We start from the raw sequence: 26936 nt of genomic DNA on the forward strand, positions 1-26936 counted from the left end.
ATACAGAAATGCCTTGTACCGAGCATGGATTAGATTTGGATACGGGAAATTTTGGTCGGAGAAGGGTGGGATTTAAGATTTTTCGCGTCTCTTGATTTGAATTAGGACTTGGATATGGAATTTATAACGATTTTAAATTACCGCTGAACTTTTCGAGACAGTAACGCAATAGGAATTAGATTCTAACTAGTTATGAAGATACTTTTGTGTTTAGATTTAAACTCGGCTTTGACAATTTTGAATCCGCTAATCTCTGGTACACTCATAACTAGGGCAAGTTTTCGCAACTTTTGCAACTTTTTTTACAGCTTCCGGACGTTTCCTAAATACTCACAAGTTATGCAGCATAGTGTTTTAGGCTGTTTGGATGATTCTTATACTGCAAGTTTTCTCCTTTTCTTCCATGCAACTTTTTGTAACTTTTTCGATTTTTCATGCACACTTTTGCAAGTTTTGTCGATGTTTCATGCAACTAACTTTTTACTGGAAATATTTGGCACTACTTGTACAATGTACATAGATCGCTTCATTATTTCACTGTCGTTTAAATTTGAGGTCCTTTCTGATTTGACGTACATTCAGGCTAGACCGCCGAAAAATCTCTTTTCCCTGGGTCAATTTTTTCATGCTACTGATTATGTTGGAGCCCTCAACACTAAGTTTTGCTACAGTGCCTGGGATACGGATCGATTAAAGTATCTAATACCCTAACCATTTCAAGGAACTTATGCATGAATGCAACCTTTTAGTGCAACTTTGTGAAAAAATGAATGCAACTTTTTACAGCAAATTTTGTGAAAAAAATGCAACTTTCCACGGATTTGAATGCAAGAAAAACTTGCCCAACTCATTACATAGAAAGCATCTAAATTTTGTAATATTGCACGATAAATACAACATTCCATAATCGCGAGACAGAATTACAGGAATTGACACTACCAAAATTGATGACGGAACAGGGATCGAAAATGGGAATTACCTGCCCAGAAGTCACCGAATCCCCGTCAGCCCCAGCTCTCCGGGGTCTTGGCGTACCGTTTCCGTCATCTGTGGCAAACAACATACTGGTTACACAACAATATAGTATTGTGTAGAGCCCGACTGATATTTCTGCAGATATATCTGTATCTCCAATACTGGTTGATATTTATCGGTCTTTCCAATGACGTCATCACTACTACTACAACAGCTGTCAAGCGAGAGGTTTTTCGGTACTGTTGAATTGATTTATGGGGACAATAGAAGATTGCTTATCGGTGAAAATGCTGAAAAGCTCGTTCCCTGGATTATAAGTACACCAGTTGTACTAGAAAGACTACTTTCTTACTCGTTTTCAGTGTGTTTTCTCAATAAATTACGTTCGCATGTGTATATTTTTCAAATTACTACCACACATTGAAAGTTATCGCAAGAGATATCCGATTCACTATTTGATATTGCAAAAAATATAGGAAATTCTGATATCGGTCCTTTCCTTCCTTTTGGCGGAGATCTGGCCGTGTGCTGGTATGACCATATCTTCCAAGTAACTGAGCGAATCGTTAGCGAGATCAAAGTGCCGGACATGTGGGCATACATGTTAACGATTATGATTACATGGAAAACGTAAAATCCATCTGACTTCCATGAAATCTGCATTAAGATATGTTCAACGACTTTTCAGCCGAGTCAGGTCAAAACTACAAAATGAAATCGATATAAAATGATAGTACACTTGGAAATTCTTGTCCAGTCAGTGTTGGCAATGAAATACGTCTCACAAATAGGCCTCGCTATATTTAGACCACCGTAGAACACATCTGAAATGAGGCCTTCAGCTTGAGATTCCTACAGAATATGATCCCGTCAAATTACAAGTGATGAGGCGTCGGCAATATGCTTTGAATTCAACGAAGAAGAATTGGCTTCGAGTCCGGCATATTTTCAGGCACCGGTATGCAGAGACCAATTGCATGAATAGACAAAAAGACGAAACCTACTAGGTGGAGGTGTAGCAGCAGCGCCAGCATCCGCTTTTCCACCGTCTACTTGAACCTCTGGCACTGTAAAAGATGTTGATGAATTACTTCTAAAACATGATATATATGATATATATATGATATATATCATATATATATGATATATATATGATAAAAGGGTTCATGTACGGTTCAGGGGAGAGACAATAGTAGAAAGAAGTCTCGACTCATGTGCGTAGCCAGCCGAGACAAAACGGGAAATATTTATAGAAAGGGGGGGTATTTTTTATAAAAGGAGAGTGCTTCAAAAATGATGTTACAAGTTCTAACCGATTGATTACGTTAAATGTATGCACAAATGCAGATATTACGATGGTCAGATAATCTTCCTCGTGTTTGTGACTTCTTCATTCGCATATACAAAACTAAGTTGTGCAATTCAAATACAACACCACAACCCATAAGCTACGATAACAGGAGAAAGAGAGACATCAGAAGTATCTTGACGTTGTTGTTATCAAGAATGAGCGAACAGATCATATTACAGCACAGCTGGAGATCTGAGAGCTAAGCTTGGTAATGGGGGATATTGGACGCCGATCATACTATCATGAATTGTTGAGACTAAATTTACTGCAAACATAACATCAAACCTACCCGCAACGTAGCCTGGTGTTACACCGCGGTTTGCCAACGGATATTCATCCCCTGTAAAAGTAGTTGATTAATTTTCACAAATAATTATTATCAGCCTGTGAGCTACAAAAGGCACACGGATATCCCACTCAGGTATAACTTATAGAAAGGTATGGGAAATTGCATAATGTTTTAAAAACCAACCTCGATAAATCTGTTTACGAGCTTGGTCGAAGCCAGTAAATTTGCTGGTGAAATGGCTCCGAGGAGATGTGAGAATATAACAATTTAGCGTGAGGCACTTTGAGCACGTAGGAAAGTGGAAAGAAGATTAGGTCATGGGTCAGCATAATTTGAGCAGGTAATCAAAATGCGGTTACTTTCGCATCTTGCATCTTCGCAGCTTATGTAAACTAACTAAGGACACTGAAACTAAACCCAATTTTCAAAAATATATTCTACTGGCGCTAATGACCACCTCTGGTACCACCTAGTTTCAAACCTGAACTTGACTGATGTCCCAGGAGGCGTCTCAGACATGTTCCCTTGCTCTGCTTTTGGTTTAGGCGGCGAAATAGCAGAATTGTCAGGGCTATGGCGACAACGACAAGACCTGAAAAGGGATGTAGGATAAAAGGAAGCGTAGTGGTGTTGCCAGTGTTAAGCGCTGCCAATTGAGCGTGTTGCCAATTAATGAGAGTCGTCTACTAAGCACACGATCTCCTGCTGAGATAGTTTGCCGTTTGTACGCGAGCGAAATTAGGTCATTGATGTCGCATTGATTTGTCGCGCCAACGACAGGTGTGAACAATCGCACACACAACAGGCCATGTGCGCAAGATATCATTGCTGGCCTAAACAGTCGCACCTCCAACAGGCCTGGTGCGCACGATATAATCGTTGGCTAGAGCAATCGCACCGGTAATAGGTCTCGTGAGCAAGATATCGTCATTGGCCTGAACTATGGCTGGCTATTGCTTGGCTGATATCAACAATCATTTGGAGACAATGCCGTCAAGTGTAGAATGATTAGCGATCGTTATGTCGTGATTGCTCAACAGTGACATCGCAAAACAAAATGACATCAAATACTAAAGCATAACCATCGATGGTAAGTTATCATACGTGCAAGTTTGTTAACACGAGAAGCTTGTATAGGCGGCATTTCCGTATGTACTCTTCATGCAATGCGAATGCAGGGTGCGTACTATACATGGGTACAGGCTTTTTCCCAGAATCTACATGCCATTTTAAGGGTGCGTATTATACATGGAAGATTGTTGAAAACCTCTTTGCCATGGCACTATCGGAAAGTCTGAAAAACAGTGGTTCTTTAACTTTTCCCTTACTGCACCTCTATCAATCACAGGTAGAACATCGTCGCGCGTTGCAGGCAGTCAAGATTTTGTATTAATAAAACGCCAGCTCTAAACACCTCACAAAGGCTATTGATCAATTACAAAGGTAGCCGAGGAAAAAACACTTACTCACTAGAGTGAAAAAAAATACTTTTTAGCACAGGGGCAGTTCAAAGGCCCTTCCTGCTCTTGCAAATTTTCAAAGCAAAATTTGAACTGGGATTTTGTATAGCTGTAGAGCAGACCGAACCAATCTTAACGATTAAACATTTCCACACCCACGAAGAACTGTTATCACACCCCTTGTTCAGAAAGTATTGCCTAAAACCTGAGGCACAAGAATACTCTTGTCCATGAATTCAACGTTCCTGCACAAGGGTGACAGAGCTCGCAGTATTCATACAAATAGATATCTCATAATTTAGAGTTGCAAATTATGAATTTCGTTTTCATGTAGGCCTACTGTAAACTGTTATGATCACACTTGTGGTTACAAGAAAGATCTGAATTTGGACTTCAGGATTTTCTTGTGTTACTCAAATTCTAGACTTCAAGCTGAGAACTCGTAATTGAATCAAATACTATAAAATACTCCGTCTTTTGTCAATCTTACCTGACCCATTATTACAACAAGTCATACTGCGACTGTCGACACAAAGAATTGTTTAGGACAGAGAGTTTATGTGTGAAGATTGAAAAAATCATTGTATTGGTACAGCTAGATGACTCAGACGCGTTTAATCGTGCATAAATAATATCACATACCAATACAAATTCCGATCCAAGCGGGTGTTCCAAGCAGTGGTGCTAATGTTAGCGGTCCAGGTATTAATTCAGGACCTGCAGAGGTCGATGCAGGTGTCTTGACCGTTGGATCCGGAGGCTTTGGCCAGTCCGGGGGTATAATTTGACCATCCGATGCATTTGTGGTCCTATTACATCTGGAATGGTATCATGAAAATAACCTAGCCCCATCGAGTTATTTCAAACTCGAATACGGTTATCCATTCAAAAACATGAAATTTAGGCTCCAATCTCAGAAAAACGTGCAGCGCAACAAAATGCAGCGTACCCGTATTAGATTCGGGCACGTTTTTAAAGGACTTCAAGCTGAAATCCTGAATAGGAGTCGGATTTGAAAATATCCAATCTGTCTACCTCAAATGACCAATCCAAAATAGTAATAGTTATTAAATATTTCATTACTGTCCACTGTCCAGTGACAACTCGCTAGATGTGACGAATTTAATAGGCTTCAATACCAATTTTGAGTCCATATCCGGCAATACGGGCTGTGCAAAAGCGAGCATCCTGGTGATTAGATTCCGAGTCAAGTATTAAGCTCCGAGTCCAGACGAGTATCTGATTACCATTCATTATAATGGCATAACAGTGAAATACCTTCTTCAAATGTTAAAAATATGCAGACATATCTTTTTGTGCGGGCACCCGGAAAATGATACCAGTTGCTGTACCTTGACTATTCTGTAGTGCTTTGTGACCTTTGTGAGGATCAATCACTCGTTGACTAAAATGCAGTCGCATGAAAAATAGTCGTATTTCGCTGCTATGGCTAGCCGAGGTTTGCATGCTCTAACGTGGGATATACAATATTAAATTGATTAAAATTATCATTTCAGGCTTGGTGTGAAGACGTATATTTTCATTACTCAAAAATCGACTTTCATTGTTGGACTCGAATCTTTGTGTGCAGTCCCTACAGGTAACAACTAAAATTTCATTCAGTTCAAGTCCAAATCCAGCTTGAAATACACATCTAAAACTTCAATTCCGTTTTTTCAAAACCATTACCATACCCAAATCCGTGCTCCAATCTACCACCTACACATCAACTGCAATGAAATACACAACTCAGAACAACATCTGATTTACTTACAATAGTGGGCTGCACTTGACAGCCGCTTCATATCCAGATGTGCAGTGTCCGGTTGGGCATGGCTGACATTGAATATCGTGGGTTTTATTGCCTCTATCGGAGATGATGAAATCTAAAAATAATGATGCATTTAGAGATGCAGAAAGATTACATAATAACCGGGAACACCTACATTGATTCCTCAGAATTTTAGACAATTGTGCTAGGCATGGAATGCGCTAACATGAGCATGAGCAGATATGCACTTTGTCATCAACTTTACCAACTGTACACTACGGCAGGCATCAGAGTAAATCTGAGCAATGGAGATTGTGTTTTCATAAAAGTACATGTCATACTTTATCTATATATTCAATTGATAGATTGTATTGTTATAATTTTCATTTATTTTGAAACTTTCAGCATAATATCATTGAAATTTACGGGTTACACGGGGTGATTAATCAAAAAGAATTATGGTTCAACCGATTAGAGAGCTGCCGTAACATACTTTTTTCTGTGTAACTGCATCATTGGAATTTGGGATATATAGTGTAATATAGACATTGAACATGGATTAGACGCATCTACGTACTTGCATTTCATTTGGTTGGACTAGGTGACATTTTGAGTGTACGCTACTATTCCCTGTACTGTACAGTGTATATTTATAAAGAACCAATTATGTTAGAACTCTAAATACAACTTGACACTTGCGAAAAACGTTCAGGACACCTGTTTCAGTATCTTATAATATCGCATTAACTATATCAGCAGCTCAATCAAGACTGTATCACATTCTTAGCGGACGATTGCACAATAGGATTGCACATGCACACCCACGCACACCACACGTGCAGACATATCTCCGAAACAAAGAGTACAAAGTAGAAGAAACTGGATTTAACCCGAAGCATATAGAAATACCTGTATGAATATGAGGCGGAATAACTGTATCCTACGATCCAAATGGCCGAAGTAGCTTATTGATATTATTGCTGATGTATTTATTGGCACAGTTTGGTATCATAGTAAAATAATTTCACACCAGCCAGTCTACAACTATTCTGGTAGATATTAGTCAAATACTTCAAACTCGTGACCAAAAATCACAATGAAATGGTGACGTAAACACCAAACAGGTAACAGAAGTATTAGATCTATTACTGATCATTAGGGCGATTTTTTTTACCTAAAAAACGGATGATTTTGACCTAAAAAATCTAAATTTTGACTTTTTTTGACCTAAAAAAACTGAAATTTGACCGAATTTTGACCTCACGTATGCAAATTAGGTGTTTTCGCACATAATGTTAAAATTGTACTACTTATCTTCATTTCTGGTTAGAATTGTCTGTCCTTACAAAGTAGATTGGCCTGAAAGAACGTTTTTGGCTCAAAAACTGACACATTTTTACATGAAAAAACTAGTATTTTAACGAAATCTGGCCCTATGAAGAATTGCAGTAGTTACATTACGTATTATGGTGGAATAATTAAAATTTGTTGTAGTACAACGTAAGATACTTTCCTACATTCTCGGGTAGAAAATGTTTGTTCTGTTTGTTTGTTTTGTGGTATTCATGGTGTTTGTCAATGGTCAGTTACACCAGGCCGATATTCTTCATTATTTTCCGTAACTGCCAACATATAGCACGGCCCACCTCTAGGCTTTTTTATAAGACACCGCTTACGCGGATGAGGCGGCGAGGCGGAGCCTAGGTAAACCTCCAACACTTAGCTATCGGAATTATGAAGTCGACCTCGGTCGGAATCGAACCCACACCCATTGGTGTTGCAGCCGCGGATTATACCACTGCGCTATCTCGGGTAGAAAGTGTCTGTTCTTACTAAGTAGCTTGCCAAGAATGGAGAAAGAACATTCAACAGCAGCAGTTGTTAGCTGACAACACTGAAGTTGTGTGCACACTGCTTGCTGGTGATGCACTGTGTTGCTTCATTCTGACAATGTTGTCTATATCACAATTTTTCAGCTTGCGCTTCTTGATGTAAGAACCATGCAATACCCAAGCAGTCTTGCTTTGGTTAGGATATTGCGGTGCGTTCACCATAAAACCATGTCACTATTTGTTTCATTTGACCGTTTATGATTCAAAATGAGCAGACGATGGGCCGTTTACAACGGTAGGCCTATAAAGTAGGCTACAGGCTGTAAATTATCAAATGATAAAAGTTCACAGACAGCGCAAAATCTACGATACAAACGAAATGTAGAGGTAAAAAAATGTCTGATTTTGTAAACAATTTTGACAAATTTTTACCTAACGCTACAATTTTGACCTAATTTTGACCTTTTTTGACATGTCAAAAAAAATCGCCCTACTGATCATGATACGACACACCCACAGCTCTAGTCCAATCCGATTCCAGAATGATTGTTATCTGAAGTTCTTTTTGTTTTGCCAACAAAATCACCTGATTTGGGTGTGGAAATGTTTCCGCTACATGCTATCTGAGGTCACTAACCAAAGCCACTTATCATATCATGGTTTCATCACATACCATTAAGCAGTTACCAGCGTAGTAAATGTTATGTTATCGTTTGCCATTCATTTCAAAAATTTGATAATACCATCATTAAAACTGGGGAGTTTCAGTAACTTAAACAATGCTATCAATCGACATAACCATCTCCCAAGTTATAGAAACATTGGCAGGCAGAAGTAAACTGCCAAGTCATTGTGCCTCCATATTGGAAGAAATACGCCAGATCACCGAAATTCAATACCTGCTCACAGTGTTCATTCACAGCACAGGAATGTTTAAATGGAGCATAGCTACATCTACGTGGTAAACGCATGACTCATTTGGATTCTGCAAAATCTCTTTATGTCACCTAAATCTACACCCAGTAGCATGAAATACTGCCAGGCCTACATGTTTTCTTCAAGTAGATAACAACAAAACATAAGCGATCATTTATTGATGACCCTGCTCCTGTTGCTTCGGCCACCTATTATTATGTTTACTTTCATGACAAGTCAGAGCCTGGAATATGTCAGATGCAATAACTAACATTTGTAATGCACATAAAGCAAACTAATTATTGAAAAAAATGAAACCCTATTTTCAAGTTAGATATATCCCTTCCAGCGTACAGTAGTTAACATCATACATGGGACATAAGATAGTGTCTTGACACATTCAACTTCAAGCTAAGATGACTATTATATACCATCCCATTCACACAGTATTGATTCACCTCAACAAACAAGTCTCATTGTAATTTCAGCAATGTGGGCTCAGATATATTGTGTCATAATGTTACCGGTTTGGTAGCGTTGTAATAAACGAAAGACCGACAATCCTAACTGACAATTTCATGCCACGGAAGAGATGTTATATCATACTTTTTGATACTGTATGTCACATAAACAGCTCATATGGGTACCGGACTAAGAAGTAAGAACATTTACAATACTAGGACCTAGGCAATAATCTAAAGATCAATAGCATCATCAAATTGTAATGGTGGAGATATTGAATCGATTGGCTGCTGTAGTTTTAAAAGGACAGTTTACCTATTCACACCAACACCAGCAGGTAGTCCAGAGACAACTACATCCCAATGTGTAACTATTGTATTGATACTGGTAGGGCTGTATAATGTGTAGGCCTATAGTACCTATAAATTACCATTGCTTTATGTGGACCAAATCAATCTAGTGTTAGTTCAGAAACGAAAATTAACTTGATGAAATGTGTGAGTTATGTGTAAGTGCAATGTCCTTGCGTGGCAGGAATTTCAAGGGGTTTGGATTGTTATGAGACGACAAATTATCATCTACAAAATCAAATTTAATTCCCAGATTGAGAAGCCGTCAGGGGATGGTAGTAAAATTGCCAAATTCTACTAAAGCATCCACCGGTATGGCCTAGTATTTTACACACTCTAATTCTACACGAGAGATGACTGATAGCTTCATATTAATTACGGAACATAGACAGCAATAAGTTGATTAAAATTTGTGTTGTAGGCCCGATGCACATAGATTCAATACCGTACTAGAGGAGTATTAGTATTGCTATGAATTACACACATATAGCAATATACTTTGTCCTAGCTAGATGTATAAACAGAAATCTCTGGTGCTCATCCAACATTCGATGGATACAGTAGCGAATTCCCAACTCAATATCTATTTACTTGAGAGGACCATGTTCATAGATGTTCTTGATCGTGTTCATACTTCCATCAAAAAACATACTTGTATCACTTCAAAACCTATACACACATAGATCACACATGTACCTTCATAAATTTCCAAGTTGTGTAACCCAAAACCAGAGAAAAGACAACAAATACCTTAGGCCTAATACAAAAGCCTGCCTACTCATTGTTAAATGGTAAGTTATCACAGACACGGATAAAGCAATGCACATCAGTCACACTACATGGGAATGTTCCAATTGATATAATAGCAATATCCTTTGTGATAAACATATTATGGTAATCTTGGTGGTGAACAATTAGATATATATTCTCGGCAATATCGGATTACCAGTTATATTAGATGTCAATCACAAATGTTGGTAACATGGTAGCCTACTTTATATGTCGAATTCAGTAATCACTTGAAATCTCAGGCATGGTGGACTCAAATGTATAAACATGGTAACAACAGGGTTGCTGGAGTTTTCAAAGAAATACCTGATTGCCTCTGACACATATAACAACAAGTAGTCTAGAGACAATTACCTGGTATCCCTTCAGAGTTCAGATTAAGAAAAAGATTTGGAGTTCGCAAACCATCAGATGGGGATTTTCCAGGTAGACTATTATCACAAAAGATAGGCACCGGCAAGCCTTTTGTATTTAATCCACAAACCAGCATGATATACATTACATTACTGTATACCTCAATAATTCAATCCTTTGGTCATAGTTACAAAACATCAACAAATGACATTAGAATGCGGTAAGGGGTCATAAAGATGTGCAGCTACATTATTGAATACTATATTGAAGTTTTGTACCACAATGTGTCCAATATCAAAACTCTTTTGCAACGATGCATCAAAATATATAAACCAATTGTGGAACAGTATTCTGAGCCATGGCATGATATATGATCCGTCTTTGAGCATGCACAATTGTTCACTTTCAAGACATTTAATATTACCAAGTCATATTTTTGGAATATCATATTCGCCTTAACACAATATGACACATACCTCCAATCTTAATAGCGTTCCAATTTTTATGTAATCATTTCTGCATTTCTATAAAATCTGTTATGCACGCCTTGCTTAAACATGTTTGAATATGCTTTAAAATTTATTGGCGGCGATAGGCTGATGCTGATTGTTCATTGTTTAACTTCAGCAAGTTGTTTTGACCTCATCCTATCTTTTTATGGCATCTCAATCTTGTGATGTCTTGATGTAATAAAAATAACCATAACCCACATACGAGTCAACACAAATTGAAATCCCTGTTATTTTCACAACATAGGCGTACCATTATTACCGATTAAAAATTGCTTATAACGATGCAAAAGGTATTAGTACTGTGTCGACAGTAGATCCCACATCAAATAGAGGTGAATATGAATTTGCCTTGAAAAAAAAGGTTCCTGCTGTTTCAATCGGATGTGGATTTACGATTTTTGAAAAACTGGATTTCAATTTAAACACGAAATTTTTGAGAAATGTCAGCATTTGAAGGATACAAGTCAATAATCGGATTTAGGACTTGCACACGATATGAATCAATTCTGTATTTTGATTTGAATTAGGATTTTAACTAAGGTTTGAAGTTCCAACGTGGAACATGAATGAAAAATTTGTGTGCAATATCACGGTGTTTTGCACTGTTTAAAATATTGATCAATGACGGAGGAGAATCAACAGCACAGAAAATAATCTGGAAATTTTGCAATCCTAAGGATGTCATTCGCAGCCTCATATCAAATAAACAACAGCCCGCAATCTGCCAACTCATCTGGAGTGAATAAATCTAATTGGCTCTAAATACAATACTGACTCAGTGGGCATCAGTTCCCCATAGACAAGAAATTGCTGGACTGTGGCGCACTACAGATGTTTGCTAGAATATCCTACGAATAAATGCAGGTGAAGTATGTTTACCTCAGTATAGAATCAAACAGGGAATCTTCACCACTTACACTTGGCGGATTAACCTACATGATTGATTGACATAACAAAAGTGGGACACAAACCAATACAAGTTATCGTATACTTCTTCACAGCATATCGATTTACTATGTCACACAGCAGTTGTTTCCACAACCACAAGTATAGGAATGGGATCCGGGACATATTGAATCATGTTTGTTGTTACATAGCCTAGTGTTGAGAAGAAGACAAAGACCTACAATTCAGACTGAAAATTATCATAAGGCTCGACAGATGTTTTTTCTGGTTAGGCCTACTTATAATATATTACCTTAGCATCGAATAGAGGCAATATGAAAATTTATTACTGCATACATTCATATAGATTAGATACAATCGCTCATGTCGACTACATCTACGAGTGTATGAAGTACAGGAGTAGAGACTTTAATATCTGTTTGACAAACATAATAAAACGTGTGGGCGATGTCCTTGCTCTGTAAGCATTTTGATACTCTTATATTATCATGGGCCACGGGCTATGTAACAAAAAGATTGATGTAGAAAAACCAAGGTAAACTCTGTGGTTAATCAGCCACCGCTGGCCGGTAAAGTGATAGCCCAGTCATTTACACAATCTACACAAATTGGTATTCATCAGTATTCAATGAAAGAATAACGATATGTAGACAGGACAGTAGGCTACTTGATTGATATGACTTACCAAACAAATATCACAATAGCTGAATACTAAATAGTTTATTGTTGGTCAACTCAATACTGGACAGAATATTCGTGTTGATATTAGTTTAATCCAAATAGGGACATACGATACTCTACCCTAGACATAGCTACAGCATTGGATTGTCTTATAATAGCCTGCTGAAATTCCAATTCAATCTATATATATGAGAGGTCCATTGCTGATACTGATACCTGTTCACACTTTTACCAGAAAGGATTACGTGTATCAAATACAACACGGTCAACACCTATACACAGACACGCATACACACACACATTCAGACTAATCCAGAACTAGACAAAAAACAACAATAGTTTCACCAACAAATAACTTTACGCATTGCTATGTGTAATTTGTAGAATTCAAGACCCCTACGAGAGTAAGGCGAGATGAGACACTTTTTGCACATTTAGACGCTATAACGCAGAGCGAATGTTTGTAGTTGTATAATTGTATATCTGACTCCAAGATGTATTATTGACTCCAAGAAGGTTGCGTTTACAATTCGCTGCGTGTTTCTTCTTTCGTTCGACGAACCGGCGTAACCGCGCCGTACGGCCTTGTTGACGGACGTACCACGAAGCCTGTCTATTGGACACGTATTCGATGGATCACACTGACGAATATATTTTGTTTCCGTCTCCACGACTTGTAACTTTATTGAATTACGTACGGCAATACAACGGACTTCCGAATCAGCGAAGTATCACGAATAGAATGACCGACATGACCGTCTCTCATAGCCACGAGAGAGTACATGCACCAATTGTTATCTACGTTCACACGACAAAATATACGACTCACAAAGGTCTTATCAGGTTTCAGTTCCGGGAATTACGTAAGGTCTACCAACTCCTTATCGAATAATATTTAAATGGCGTTATACCAATATACTCCGTTAAAAGTTCCCCCTTCCCACCAAAATAACTTGGTGTAAAAAAAACGAGTATATTGGTCAATATCTCAAACCTAGGGTCATACAACATATGGACTGGGGCTAATCATAGGGACTGGAGACAGGAAACGATTTTATATGCAGGGGCAAAAGTAAACTAATGAAACGAAATACCATCCAAGCGTGGCATTCGGCAACCCTACTTTACCTAACCATCCCGGGATGACACGAAATCACACTAATACGCCCTATAGGCAACTGCAACGCAAATCAACCATATTCAGCGTTCAAATACAACTAAAGAAATAAAATACATTAACTAGCACAAAAGCGGTACCATCAGCGACATTAAAGGTCACTTCGCATGCAATAATAACATGATATCATCAATACAATAAAAGAAACATAATAATTAGCCCAAAAGCGATACCATAGAGACAATCACGATCTCATTGCTTGCAATAACATACCGTCATTAAACACAAATGCAAAACCATAAAGTAATGAAAATGAATAATAAAGATCAACAAATAAGTAACTACAATACATTTCATAGACAGAAAAAGTCTATGTGCACTGACGAATGCCATCAACGTGTATGCAAGGCCAACATTATAATTCATCCAGGAATCATGCCTCAAAACCCACAGAACCCGCTATTCACTGTCATTCGCTTACTTCTTCTACTTTCTCATCATTACTGTTAACCCCTGGCCAACGGGATCAACAATCATTCTTTCCAAATCCGTGTTGTTCGCGCGCAACAACAGAGGGCTTATGACAATCCAACAACCATTCTACAGTGACCAACTCAAACATGACGCACCGTTCCGTGACCTCAACCGGGCCTACACGAGACTAACCTTTTGATGTCAGCATTCATTTCTACAACGTATACTCCAGCAATGAGCTTCGGTGATCCCGCGTTACATTCTACGACGGGGAGTCACAACATGATGCAGCAATCCTGCATTTACATAATATATCACTGTACGAAGCGCAATTTAACCGCGCCCATCTTTACGTTACGCGATTCGACAATCGATGAAGCAGCAATCCTGCATTTATACAACATATTAATGCACAAGGCACAATTTTCATCACGCATATCTTTATTCTATGCGATTGAATGCAACACATGATCATTCAAATGTCTTGGTCTAACAATTCGTCTCCCTCTGGACGTATATCTTGGACTTAACTCGTTGAGAGTTCTGCCTTCATTACATGTTTGGGTCTTAGCATTATCGCGCATGCGGAATTCATGCCTACGAATTACGCGATCAACATCAACAGGTGAGCAATCAGATACACGCTCTCGATATGCGCCACTAATACTATCCGGACAGTCACTCTCGCTGTCTTCACTACCGGACGAAATTACACCTGCGTCACCCGGAGTTACCGCGGAGTTTGTACAACTTTGTCCGCATCAACGGGCGGAAACTGCTGAATGAAATCATCAAACATGTCGTTATCTACATCAAATGGCGGAAAGTAACATCAGTCTGTTTATGCAGACTACTGAAATACAAATCAACAACACTAGGCGATCAAAAGAAAAACACAAACATCACTTGATACCTCAAAACAACACATACACGATATTACGGCAACATTAAAGGATACATGACATTGGGCACTCAGAAAACCGATAATATCACTCGCACACGAACTAATTAGCAAGATACTGTTATGGGTATAAAATAAATCGAATATTCACCTGCAATCATTTTATTCTAAATTGATATGAAACTTCCTAATTCATATCACGTAGCATTTAACATTGGTACATACCAACAGAACGAGAGTGTGCCCTATTTATTGTATTACATGCAAAGCAATGTTTGCAAATATCATGCACTACCACGGTGCATATTTTCTCAATGATATACTCAACATAAGGTATCGTCGTATGGCAGAGGCCTAATATCTCTTCATAAGGCTTGCAATATATCATTATTCATCACACATACATATCAAGCTATTCAGCTATTATATGCATCATGGCATCGAATAAATAGGGTAGCCTTCTTGCTACGGGTTTACCCGCACACATCTCTTATCAAAACATTATGCTATATAAGCACCTGCGTCCAGACTCGCAGGAAATGCGACCCCTATCTGGGTATAGAAACCAATGATTGCAAGTTACTTTACAAAACTACACTTTGTCAATATCCCAATAACAGTAACCAACTAACGTCGTAGTGCAAGATAATAAAATCGATCTACCTTACATTTTTCTAATCCGTGTGATGCATGCTTGAAGCACCACCGTCCGCCAATCTGCTAAACTTCTGCGATTTCCGGGCATTTTCTGACACTGCAGACGTCTTCTTCATTGTTGTCTTTGTTACGGCGTATTGATCGTCGAAAGCACAACCCCGCTGCATTTCTTCCTGGCAATAACGTCTCGTCGTTTTCTCTGAATGCTCTTTCTCGCCGCTGTGCAAGGCGAATCTTTATATTGATCGTTTCCGTGGTCCGTTGCTCGGTCTTGCTATTTCTCGCCGTCGTGCAGGGCGAATCTTTATATTGTCTTCGGTCGGCCGGTCGTCGTGATTAATTAAATGTCGGGGTCACCATATAACGCAGAGCGAATGTTTGTAGTTGTATAATTGTATATCTGACTCCAAGATGTATTATTGACTCCAAGAAGGTTGCGTTTACAATTCGCTGCGTGTTTCTTCTTTCGTTCGACGAACCGGCGTAACCGCGCCGTACGGCCTTGTTGACGGACGTACCACGAAGCCTGTCTATTGGACACGTATTCGATGGATCACACTGACGAATATATTTTGTTTCCGTCTCCACGACTTGTAACTTTATTGAATTACGTACGGCAATACAACGGACTTCCGAATCAGCGAAGTATCACGAATAGAATGACCGACATGACCGTCTCTCATAGCCACGAGAGAGTACATGCACCAATTGTTATCTACGTTCACACGACAAAATATACGACTCACAAAGGTCTTATCAGGTTTCAGTTCCGGGAATTACGTAAGGTCTACCAACTCCTTATCGAATAATATTTAAATGGCGTTATACCAATATACTCCGTTAAAGACGCCACTCAGAGAGTTATGCTTTCTGAGCATAAATTTTGGTACCGATGGAAAGCCTTTGCTCCTTACTATTTATACCTATGTTTTGAGTTATATTGAACAACATACTTTAGGATTTCTTGGGCAAATGTTTCAACTTACCCAATGGGTGAGGGGCTGAGGGTAACATAAGATGCACTGTGTTCAAGAGGAGATAGCAAGTAATTCTCGTTAGTTACAGCATCAATTTACATCAAATGCTGAATCAACTACCAACTCATGAATGGGATTATGAATGATGAAATAATTCACTCTTAAAATGAATTTGTACATCATATATGATTTTAATTACCACCGAAATAGATGTGTCTCATCTTACCTCCAGACCTCCAATATTGAATAAACTTCAATAAAGACCAGTATCCATTCGGTTGCCGGAGAACCCGGCCCTTGGAGAACCCGGCCCTACCAACTCGGCCCTCGGAGAACCCGGCCCTCGGGAAATTTTGAAATTAAGTGTATTCACAAGTATTAATATGAATTAATAAAGTAATAATGTTATTATCAACTGATTTGTCGGTCTTGTAAGGAGGTCGGGGCATGCGTAGGTCACGCAGTCACGGCGTGATCAGATCACGTGATCACGGATTGCGATTTTTGTGATTTTGTCATTTTTATTTATATTAGATGTGATTCTGTCGTTTTTATTTATATTAGATGTGATTTTGTCGTTTTTATTTATATTAGATGTGAATTTGTCGTCTATATTTATATTAGATGTGATTTTGTCGTTTTTATTCCATTATATTAGATGTGACATTTACCTGATTCAATTGATTGTGTGAAGTTGGTCAGAGCAGGCTGTTAAGGGCAATGCAACTGTAGGTTGAGGTGGGGTAGGGAGACATTAGGGTTCGGGGAGTGGAATATTGGGTTCGGGTAGGATACTAGGGTTGGGGGAGGGGGATATTAGGGTTAGGGTTAGGATATTAGGGTTGCCGGGGGTGGGATATTAGGGTTAGGGTTAGGATATTAGGGTTGCCGGAGGTGGGATATTAGGATTGCCGGTGAATACAAAATTTCCCGAGGGCCGGGTACACATTTAATGCATTTTTAATTCAAAATTGTTTGAGGGCCGCATTCACCGAGGTCCAGAGTAGTCGAAAAACACCGTGAATACCACAACAAGTAGACCACGCGTGCTTGATATACAAAATTTCCCGAGGGCCGGGTTCTCCGAGGGCCGAGTTGGTAGGGCCGGGTTCTCCAAGGGCCGGGTTCTCTGGTAATCATCCATTCATTCATATGTCATTATATTTCTCACTCAGCAAGCATCTCCAAAATTTCATGTTTGATGGGTTTGATTATTAGGCCAGACATTCCTATGTTCTTTCATAGTGTCACAATCTTTACACAAGTTTTATAATGAAAATACCATCCTGTGAGTTGTGGCGTTTTCAAATGATCAAAATAATGGTCCGTGAAGTAACAAACTCCCAACATTGACAATGGAGAATCAATAATGAAGAAAATGGTTTGCATATCTCACAATTGTCAGAAGCATTATATGGCCTCTTATTGAATAAACAACAGGCAACTGGTGCTGGCCCCTAGGGAAGAAATAAATTATATTTTTGCCTGAAAACAAAATTCTGACTCACTTGAATCAGTCCCCATAGATACGAATCAAACAATTTTGTACTTCACTCACATTACGAATATGTTCTCAGAAACATACATGTAATATATACACTATACAGTCAGCTAAAGATAAAATACTGTAGGCCTACTGCACCAAATGAAATTTTACACAAATTACCACCGATTTTGAAGCACAGTACACACGAGAGTGAAGTATGTCGTAGAGCTTCAGGTGAATGATATATTGAAAACAGTCTTAATAATAGGCCCATAAAAAATTCATGCGTAATGTCTCTGGATTTATCGTGCTTATCATAAGGCCTATCTACATGTCGCTAGATGTCCCGACGTAAGGTGACGCATTCGTGCGTCACATGCGTCACAGACGACGCAAATTTGTCAGGAAATCTGTCAGGCAAAATTGTCTCGCCGGGTTACCCGATAAAACAGCAGGGGAAATCGCGTATATCGGGTAACGGAAATGTTCGTCCTGAGATTTTAGTTTGGTTTAGGCATTTCCATGGCTGTATGATTGATTTTAAGTCAGTTTCATAACATTATAAGTGACTTTTAGCACCTGTTGATATAATTACATCGTCGAATGGCGATATGTGTAATGTGCCGTACGAAACGAACTGAATTATTCTCTGATATGGAGGAGCCAATTTAGCTTCCGATACAAAACAACTCGCTTTGCCAAACATATTATAATTCAGGCTGTATGAATGTTTGTTTTAGCATATTTGCGAACTTTAAGTGTTCACTAAAGGTTATTCACGTTAAAAACCGGTCCTATTCAGAATATACATGACACATCAATAGGCTGCCTAAAGTTTCACAGTTTAAAACGACTACTTTTGCAGTGATATACGTTCTTATTTGCCTCTGACAACTATGCAATGGAAAACATCACATGGATGAATGGTAATAAACTAATTATAAACTATCGAATGTAATGGTGTGTAGTTTCTATAGATAAACCTGTGACATGTAAAACGGCGAATCTGTCGGGAAAGCTATTGCAATTCGGTGAGTCCCCTACGTAATAATCACTGTCGGGTAAATATAATTGACATTTAGATAGCTCTATACTTGAGATACCAAACAGAAAAAGCTACTAATCCACCTGGTGTAGCCTACAAAAAACTCTCAATTTACCTTTCGCGCATGCCGCTGAGTGTTTCCTGCATCCGTTTATCATAGAATTGAGTGCATAACTTCCATCCACGCATTCGCATCTGTAATTAAAGAATGAAGTTCCAAAAAAATTTTACAAACTATTATTTCCCGAAGGCAAAAATTAACATAAAAAAGTTACATATAACAAGACCCGTTGGACTTGGCCATAATAGCTAACACACATAATTGAAAACCTTGTGCTGTCGAATAAAATCAGACTCCATGAACTGCCAACTGCATGTCACATGTAACTTCATTATATGGTTGGTAGCTGGCAAACAGTCGCCGAACCAACGAGATGGGAGAAATGGATTGTAATGAAGTAACAATTAACAGATTCAAGCATCATTAGGTAAACAACAGGTGGAAAACAAACGGAACGATCATAAATTATGTGATTCCATTATAATATCCTTTGTACAAATGGATTGTGAGATTGACAAATTTTTGGGCATTTTCTCAGTAACAGTAACTTTGCATTATGGCGAAAAATGAATGGATTATCAAGCAGAAATCCTACATTAGCACGACACTGTAATAATGACTGTGTTCATTGCATTATCACAAGCACTGGACATACAGAATTTATATGCAGCTCACAAGCCAAAGATATCCCGTTTTTTCATGTTATTTTGTAGATTATGTATGGGTCTAATGTACCTTCAAAGATACTCTTGTTCAGTTCAAATTCTGTTTCAACGTCAATATTACATCACTGATTATATGGTCCAAGGTTTCCAAGATTTCCTATGTTGGTTTCATTTTTGAAACATTGATAGAATACACTCAAAATATTATATGCCACCAATCCGCCATTTAGATTGTAGCCTACTATCTCAAACAAGTAAGTACTATGATTAAAAAACGACAGCCTTGGGAGAAACAAACATTGATCACATGATTCCGATCCAGGAGCTGGCAATGGGCATTGTTTCACAAAGCTCACAACTTACGAAGACAATTCAGTAGGAAGAAAGTCACTCGGCATAACAATACGGCCGATACACCAATTCATGCACCGTTGTTGATATAGTTTACTACAGTTACATATCTATACAAAATTAATGTGTATTGTATAATCAGACTGAGAAAGATGCTTACAGTATCTGACAGCATATGTACGTTAAGCTATATCAAAATTATCTATCACCTTGCATCAGCGGTACTATTGCCTTCCACATATCGGGTCAACTGGAGGGAGTCACAGTAACTGGATGGCTTACTCACAGTACACGCTTTCTGTGCATTGGCGGAGGACGTAAATGAATTGGCAGGACATGTACCGCACACAGTGGAATAGTGATTGCGGCAGCTGCAAAAAAAATGACAGACATAAGTGAAACTGCATTGCATATCTCGACCCAAGAGGATATGTTCCTAAAAAATGAAAATAGGTACTGAACTGCGTCCATATTGACTAAAAGGTGAGCCAATGAACACCAAAGTCAATCTCTAAAGGTCATCCGTCAGGGTAACAATTGATGCATGAAAAATAACAAGGTAAAGTTGCTTGCCAAGATTCTATCTATGGTTTATAATCATTACATGAACAACACATTCATATTCGCAATTTATTCACTATAAGCTTTTCAACTGACCCTCGTCGGTAGTGGCCGTCAGTATAATACGGAGATTGCAATTCGAAATATAAAGAAGAAATAGGTAATGTGACGTAAGAATGGTATAACAACAACAACGAGAGAAATCACAAAACGAGAGCGTTAAGCAAAAATGCAATTACTGCAATACAAATTGGCTATAATATATAGCCAGAGACGCAACACTAATGAAATACACGGAGAGAATAGAGTCGGTCCTTTTGCCGACAAAGAATCGGTTGCTCGAGTTTTATTATAGTCGACTCGAGAACCTTTAAATGGAACAGACTACGTCCACGAGCAAGAATTGAAAATCTGCTATCTTTATACGATTTTGCACACTCTGGATGCGTAAGAAGGTGCTGACCTATTGCAGAGTTACATGCCATGGTCTGGTCATAGTCGCGCAAGAAAGGGTTACTTGTCTGCGATTGACTGTCTGAAATAGCATTGACGTCAGGTTTCCTAATCTGCTTGGGCACATGTTGGTTGATTCTTTGTTGCAAACGAAGTGAAGTACGACCCACATACCGACTGTCGCAGTGGCACGTATAATTGTAAATAATACTACTCTGTTTTGTGGCAGGTAGTACATCCTTCTGTGTTGCAGGAAAGAGAGATTTTGTGGTGAAAATAATCCTAGGTTGTACCCACATGAAACATTGACTAACAGACGACATGATGTGCTTCTCAAATCTACCAGAAACTTTACCAATCCATGGTAAATGTAAATATACTGGACATTTACTGGGTCCAATGAATTTTGTGGCTCTGAAGTCAATTAGTTTTTTGTCAATGGTGGACTTCACAATGTGATCCGGGTATCCATTAGACTGGAAGATTTTCCGTATGAAATCTAATTCAGATTCAAGTTCCGACTTACTACAAATCATTAGAGCCCTGTGAACAAGCGTTCGTATGAGATTAGTTTTGCTCTTTGTCGGACAAAATGAATTCCAAGCGATGTATTGGCCAGTGAAAGTGGCTTTCCGAAAGACTGACGTTAGAAACCTCTTATTGAACTTTTTTACTAGGACATCAAGGAATGCAAGAGAATTGTTATGCTCTTTTTCCATAGTAAATTTGAGCGACGGATGAAGCTGATTTAAATGGCTCAAAAATATATCACATTCCGATTCTTTGTTGAAGACCACAAAAGTGTCATCAACGTACCGAAGGTACATCAGTGGTTTATCAATGTTCCGAAATAAGTTTTGCTCGTGATAACCTACGAAAATATTAGCCAGTATAGGACCAAGAGGTGATCCCATAGCCACTCCGTCGATCTGTTTGTATATGACTTCATTGAAGCTAAATTCCACGTTACATGTTGCCATGCGCATTAGTTTGACGAACATGTCTCTCGAAAATGGCGGGGATCGCAAAGAACCACCGTATAACTCATTAGCACAGATTTGTATGGTCTCTTCAACTGGGACGTTGGTAAACAGACTTGAGATGTCGTAAGAGCACATAAAAATTTGAGCAGGATCGAGCTTAGAACTTCTTATGGCATCAGCAAACGTGAACGAGTCACGAATGCCATGGATACCATAAAGAGAACTTACTGGTTAAAGAAAGCGTACAATCCAGTTAGCGAGTTTGTGATATGACGAGCCAACCATTGAAAGTATTGGACGCAATGGCACATTAGATTTATGCGTCTTAGGTAGACCATACAAGCGCGGGCGCATGGATCATACTGGTCTAGCTTGATCGTAGTCCGTAGATGATATTTTCCCTGCTTTCTTTAGAGTCAGAAGTGATCGCTGCATTCTTGCTTCAATCGCGCTGGTGTTGTCATTGTCAGCTGCTGGTCCAATAGCAATGAACTTTGATGTGTCGTTCAGAATGCTCTCCATCTTGCCAATGTAATCAGATTTGTTCATAATGACAATCCCGGAACCTTTGTCAGGCTTGGTGATGTGAATCGATTTGTTCGACTTCAGGGATCTTATGGTCTTGTAGCAATCCTTAGACATAATAAAGTCACTCTTATCAATCGGAGTTCCACAGAAACCATGGGCTAGGCTACTCAACTTTACTTTGAGAGCTGCCACTTTCTCAGCATGCTCTTTCGCCCGAATTTCGTCATCAAACTTCCGTTCATGATGATATAATTGTCCCAGCAGTACTTCAAATTCAGCAAAAACCTGGTCGTGTTTAATATTAGTGGGTGGAACACTGAAGTCAAGTCCAAGTGATAAAGCAAATTCTTCATCATCACTCAATATATGGTCGGATAAATTAGTGATAACTAGAGCGATTTTTTTTTGACCTAAAAAACGGAGGATTTTGACCTAAAAAATCTAAATTTTGACATTTTTTTACCTTAAAAAACTAAATTTTGACCAAATTTTGACCTAACGTATGCAAATTAGGTTTTTCCCCAAAAATTGTTAGAATTTTACTACTTATCCTCATTTCTGGTTTGAATTGTCTGTCCTTACGAAGTAGTTTTCCCTGAATAAACTTGTTTGACTCAAAAACTGACAAATTTTTACATGACAAAATATTATTTTAACAAAATCTGGCCCTATGATGAATTCCAGTACATGATGTACTATGGTGAAAATATTTAAAATTTGTTGTAGTACAACGAAAGATACGTTCCTGCATTCTCGGCAGGGATATCTAGTTCTAGATATCTCGGGTAAAAAGTATCTGTCTTTATACTAAGTAGCTTGCCAAGGATGGAGATATGGCGAGATAGCGTAGTGGGATAATCCACAGCTAAAACACCGATGGGTTTTAGGTTCTCTAGTCCGACCGAGGTCGACTCCAGAATTCCTACCCAAGTGTTGAAGGTTTATCTAGGTTCCTCCTTGTCATCTCATCCGCATAAGCGGTGTCTTACAAAAAGCATAGAAGTGGGCCGTGCTACAAGTCGGCAGATGCTCGGCGGATACGGAATCGAAAATAAGGAATATCGGTCTGGTGTAAATGACCATTGTAGTCGACAAACACCATGAATATACAAACAACAACAGCAAGAAGAATGGAGAAAGAACGTTCAACTGTAGCAGCTATTGGCTGGCAGCACTGAAGTTGTGCGTGCGTACACTGCTGGTGACACACCGTGTTGCTTCATTCTGACAATGGTGTACATCTCAATTTTTGTAAGAACCATGCAATGCCCACGCAGTCTTGCTTCACTTAGAATATTGCGGTACGTTGAGCATAGCACCGTGTCAACCTATTTGTTTCATTTGACTGTTCATGATTCACAATGAGCAGTCAATGCGCCGTCTGCCACGGTAGGCCTATAAAGTAGGCTACAAACTATAAAATGTCAAACGATAAGTTCACCGATTGCGCAAAATCTACGATACAAATAAAATGCAGGTTGCGAAAAATTTTGTCTATTTTGACATTTTTTGACCTAACGCTAAAATTTTGACCTTATTTTGACTTTTTTTGACATGTCAAAAAAAAATCGCCCTAGTGATAACGTTCTTTCCGGAGATAGTTTTGTTGCCATACCGAGTTTTGATTAACAGATTGATGTTTCTATCATTCTTCGAGGTAATATCTCGTTCTTTGCGCTCGTCGATGCGAGCCATATATCTACATAACCGGATCAGGTCGAAGGATGACAGAAATTCCATCACTTCTTTCTTCATTTTAGCACATTTGTCGATAGCCGTATTAAGTAGCTTCAAGTTTACCTCAATTTCATCATGTAGAAACGCACGTTCCATATTCAGATTCATTTTTGCTCGAGACTTTTCAATCCTTGTTTTCAGAAATATCGGAAGAAGACGTTTGTTGATACAAGCCTTCAAAAAGGCTATATGATAGCGTAAATTTCGAATCTTTCCGCGAGTTCTGACCAACAAATTCAATGTCGCGATCTGTTGGTCACTGTACCGTTTGCGAAAGTATTTAAATAGGTTCCTTGTGGTACAGAATTTGAATATTGCAACGAACAACACATTCATATTCGCAATTTATTCACTATAAGCTTTTCAACTGACCCTTGTCGGTAGTGGCCGTCAGTATAATACGGAGATTGCAATTCGAAATATAAAGATGAAATAGGTAGTGTGACGTAAGGATGGTATAACAACAACAACAACGAGAGAAATCACAAAACGAGAGCGTTAAGCAAAAATGCAATTACTGCTATACAAATTGGCTATAATATATAGCCAGAGACGCAACACTAATGAAATACACGGAGAGAATAGAGTCGGTCCTTTTGCCGACAAAGAATCGGTTGCTCGAGTTTTATTATAGTCGACTCGAGAACCTTTAAATGGAACAGACTACTTCCACGAGCAAGAATTGAAAATCTGCTATCTTTATACGATTTTGCACACTCTGGATGCGTAAGAAGGTGCTGACCTATTACATGAGAAATTTCCGAATTAAAACCTCTTTCGGAGTTTCAACAATATTTTGAAAGATGCAAGTAAACGTTAAAGGTTATCGAGTAAAGAGTTCTGAACTTTGCGTGTAAAAATTCAATCTCATCAGTGAGTGAAAACAGCATTGCGCTTTCTTATTGCTATACGATGATGATCACAATTAGGCGTATGCAAACTTCTTTGACCAAATCATATTGCTGGTTCGACAGCTCAACATAAAATAGAAGATATTTTAAATAGGGCCCTACAAGATGTACCTATATAGTGGAAAGCAAAATCTGTTATCGTACAAATAGAGGTATCCGCAATGAGAAAAGGTTTGTAGTAGGCCTCCTGTTGGATTGATTCATGAAAACCAATGAGTTCACTTCTTGGTGAAAATGATTGAAGTGGTTTTCTAAACTAGAATAGGCATATAAGCCCGTCGAACTGGAGGTACTGCTTTTTACTCAGATGGAGTTTGATTGTAAATAAATGAAGATTATGTAGGATCTATTTTTCAAATTACTGCCACTAATTATATACTCTTGTTTAAAATAGTGGTTCATCAAAAAAATTATGGCATAACAGTACCGGCTCATAACTCTGATATCTGTCAGGATCTAATTCTAATGTATTGAATGTAAGATTTGACATACCCACAATCTTCAGCAACGAATTGCCCCGCCGTACAGCCGCAGCAGTAATGATAGTCTGCGACCCGGTAAGATGTTAAATTTCTCTCAGCACACTTTACTTCAACATGGTTTCGTCTATCGGCATCCGAATATCTTCCGCTGCATTCATTACCTAGCGGCTGTGATGCAAGATAAGAGTTATAAAAGAGACTGGCAAGAATTGGTGTACCGGTACAATAAGAGATTTTTTAAAGAAAACCATTTCAGTTACAGTGGGGATTAATTTTCTTCAATGTCACAGTTTGGGATTATTTAAAATCATCTTGTAAATATATATACTCCTTTTTGCATCTCTCCTATTTAATGCTGCCAGAAGCAGTGAATTTCCATGACAACTATCAAACTATGGTATTTGTCTGTACTTTAAGGTTTAAGTTCATTTCAATAAATGTCACACGTATACAGTGGATCAAACTGCAAACTATTGAAACTACGGTTGGTTAAATAGCTGCGAGCTGACCACATATTTTGACATAGTCAATTATTGTCGGTAGAGAAGTTTTCAGGACTTCTGAAAATGACAGATTGTTTTACTAGCAAAATTCTATACATTGTACCATTGATATCATAAGATTATGGATAATAGCATATATGTCAAAATGATGGCAATGACAGACGAGGGACACAATGACAAAATGTTCATATCTGTTCATATCACAACTTAAACTTACCACTGCATTTGCCCACAGACACATGCAGAACTTTGCGATGATTATATTGAAAATATAATTCCAATACATGTCGAATATATTATCTTCAAGTAAAATCTCCCACAACGGTAATAAATATTCCGGACTATCTATCTGTAAAGTAGATTGCAATCAAGTGAATAGATAGCACATACCGGTATG

At 38.5% G+C, this 26936-nt stretch overlaps 1 protein-coding gene and 3 long non-coding RNA genes across 4 annotated transcripts in view; 2 read left to right on the forward strand and 2 right to left on the reverse strand.

The window, feature by feature from the left end:
• LOC145435998 (uncharacterized) overlaps positions 1–26936 on the forward strand; it is a 58436-nt gene that overhangs the window by 16471 nt on the left and 15029 nt on the right. The window lies entirely within an intron of this gene.
• Positions 492–26913, reverse strand: LOC145435985 (uncharacterized). The gene is made up of 10 exons (XM_080313275.1): positions 26757–26913; positions 26047–26204; positions 20591–20752; positions 19420–19499; positions 5850–5961; positions 4718–4893; positions 3097–3207; positions 2616–2666; positions 1980–2042; positions 492–1047 (listed from the first exon to the last, which is right to left on the reverse strand). The coding sequence occupies exons 1-10, from the start codon at positions 26823–26825 to the stop codon at positions 866–868; spliced, it is 1164 nt and encodes a 387-aa protein (XP_080169401.1). The 5' UTR covers positions 26826–26913; the 3' UTR covers positions 492–865.
• Positions 13301–16643, reverse strand: LOC145435999 (uncharacterized). The gene is made up of 2 exons (XR_013914124.1): positions 15090–16643; positions 13301–14534 (listed from the first exon to the last, which is right to left on the reverse strand). It is a non-coding gene; the product is annotated as an uncharacterized LOC145435999 (long non-coding RNA).
• Positions 17279–17733, forward strand: LOC145436000 (uncharacterized). Its single transcript, XR_013914125.1, has 2 exons — positions 17279–17553; positions 17657–17733. It is a non-coding gene; the product is annotated as an uncharacterized LOC145436000 (long non-coding RNA).

The sequence above is a fragment of the Botryllus schlosseri genome, chromosome 3 (genome assembly GCF_051294905.1).
Source record: "Botryllus schlosseri isolate E-star chromosome 3, Bs_hap1, whole genome shotgun sequence".
NCBI classification, from domain to species: Eukaryota; Metazoa; Chordata; class Ascidiacea; order Stolidobranchia; family Styelidae; genus Botryllus; species Botryllus schlosseri.

What these genes read in the sequence shown, in the direction of transcription:
- LOC145435985 (XM_080313275.1), bottom strand. Translation starts at nt 26,825, where the DNA reads ATGTATTGGAATTATATTTTCAATATAATCATCGCAAAGTTCTGCATG. An exon ending in AATAGTACCGCTGATGCAAG is followed by an intron (nt 19,500 to 20,590) that starts GTGATAGATAAT and finishes CTTTAATTACAG; the next exon opens with ATGCGAATGCGTGGATGGAA. An exon ending in GTCAAGTGCAGCCCACTATT is followed by an intron (nt 4,894 to 5,849) that starts GTAAGTAAATCA and finishes ATACCATTCCAG; the next exon opens with ATGTAATAGGACCACAAATG.